Below are 1,758 nucleotides of genomic sequence, written 5' to 3' on the forward strand. Positions count from 1 at the left end.
CTAATGTTTCTCTCATATTCTTATATAAATTTATGGAATCTGTATCCTTCATAAATTCTCTCACAACTTCTCCCTGATCGTTTTCTACAACCAATACTTCCTCTGGTTTAGCCATATGACTAACCATCAATAAACGGACCTTGGATAACACAGGCAAATAGAGTTATCTCCTGGGTGGAACATCAAAATGCTGACTTCCAGATAGCAACGGAGAGGCAGATGTAGAGAAGGGGCTTTCTCTATAGAGTTCAGCTGCCAAATGATTCCAGTACTCAAGACAAATCTTAAAGATTTCAGTTTCTTCTACTTCTGATACCAACAACATATAATGAAGGACCTCCATCAACCTTTCCCTGAGATTTAATCTTTTTTCTATAAGTCAACCGTGTTCGTTAAGAAATGTGCAGAGAAACAAACTGAGATTTTGAATAAAGTTCTGTCCATCATCTTTTCCATTTGAATATGCAAGTCGAATATTAGTATTTAAATGAAGCATCTGTTTTAGCTGCATCATTGTCAGTGTAAATAGAGTTACAAATTGTTCCTCATACTGGCTTACACTCACACCAGCAATCTCAGTGAGGCACTTTAGAGACACATTTCGAAACATTGGAACATTCAGGAACTTATAAATTAATGTGCTGATTAACTTGGTCTCAAAAATATATCCCAGTGGAATCCAGTTAAGAAATCTGAGCAATGTTTCCAAGGTGGCATGCACAAGTGGAGCATTTTGGGAATTTTCCATCACAAACTGACATAGTTGAAATATTTGTGAGAACTCATTACACATGCTGTCTTTCAAATGCTTGGCTTTCACTTGTGTTATCTGTCCACTAGAGAAATCAAACACTTCTTCTCTTAAGAGTTTAAGAATAACCATATTATTCTGACAGAGACTTTCATTGGTCCTACTTGCTCCAACAATGTCACTGATGAAAGTTGGCCAGTGTTTGGGCCATTCTTGTTTCAGTATCTGGACAAGAATCATATTTAATTTCCCGATATACACCTTCTCCTTCTCCACACAAGTTGGGTCAGACGATGTCTTGATAATGAGTCCAACAACGTATTTTTTTATTCCTTCACACTGGTTCCTGGGAAGTATCCTCCACCTTGTTTTTATCACATTTTCCAAAATTTGTACTCCATAATACTTGTGGAGGCCTGCCGTCAAAACCTAGCTGTGTCAGTTGCACAGGAAGACACCCCTTTTCTTCTTTCGTGTTCATATTCTGTGAAAATTCCAAAATTGTGTCAACTCTTGTCCACGCATCAGGATGCACCTTTAAATGTGTCAGTACTTCCTGAGCCATTCTTTGCTGGGCTCCTTCTCCATGGTATAAGCAATTCACCCCACTGTCTAAAAGGTTGATATCCAATTTTTGGCTGAAATCAAGCAGCTGACGAGATGCATGGTCTGCTAACATTGTCATAATTGCTGGCATAGATTACCGGCCCATACTCGGAGGAGGCATTTAGACCAGGCGCCTGAAGTTCACCGCCCCATTCTCCATGCAGCATGGCCTCTGCGTGATCGGAGGAGATCCTGTTTCATTTCTTAAGTGTGCTATTTGCATCTTCTCTTTCTTTATCTTTGTTAAATTTTCCAGTGGTTTGTCCATTTTGTTCATATTTTGAAAGGACCCATTTCTAGTTCTGTGGAATCCTTCTATTCTTTTCTGTTTTCTACTCCAGTTTCTGATCTAATTTTATTACATACTTTCTTCTGGAGAATGTAGGTTTTTTTCTGCTGCT

At 38.7% G+C, this 1,758-nt stretch overlaps 1 protein-coding gene across 1 annotated transcript; it reads right to left on the reverse strand.

The window, feature by feature from the left end:
• Window positions 1-7: 7 nt before the first annotated feature.
• Window positions 8-1,448, reverse strand: LOC103213013 (exportin-1-like; the record flags this gene model as incomplete). Its single annotated transcript, XM_042783448.1, is given in 2 exon segments — window positions 8-1,167; window positions 1,208-1,448. Coding segments are annotated over 2 exon segments (1,401 nt in total), but the record flags the coding sequence as incomplete, so codon positions are not given.
• Between the last annotated feature and the right edge of the window lie 310 nt (window positions 1,449-1,758).

Source organism: Orycteropus afer, unplaced genomic scaffold (assembly GCF_000298275.1).
Source record: "Orycteropus afer afer isolate SDZICR_OR568_19922 unplaced genomic scaffold, OryAfe1.0 scaffold01212, whole genome shotgun sequence".
Lineage (NCBI taxonomy): Eukaryota > Metazoa > Chordata > Mammalia > Tubulidentata > Orycteropodidae > Orycteropus > Orycteropus afer.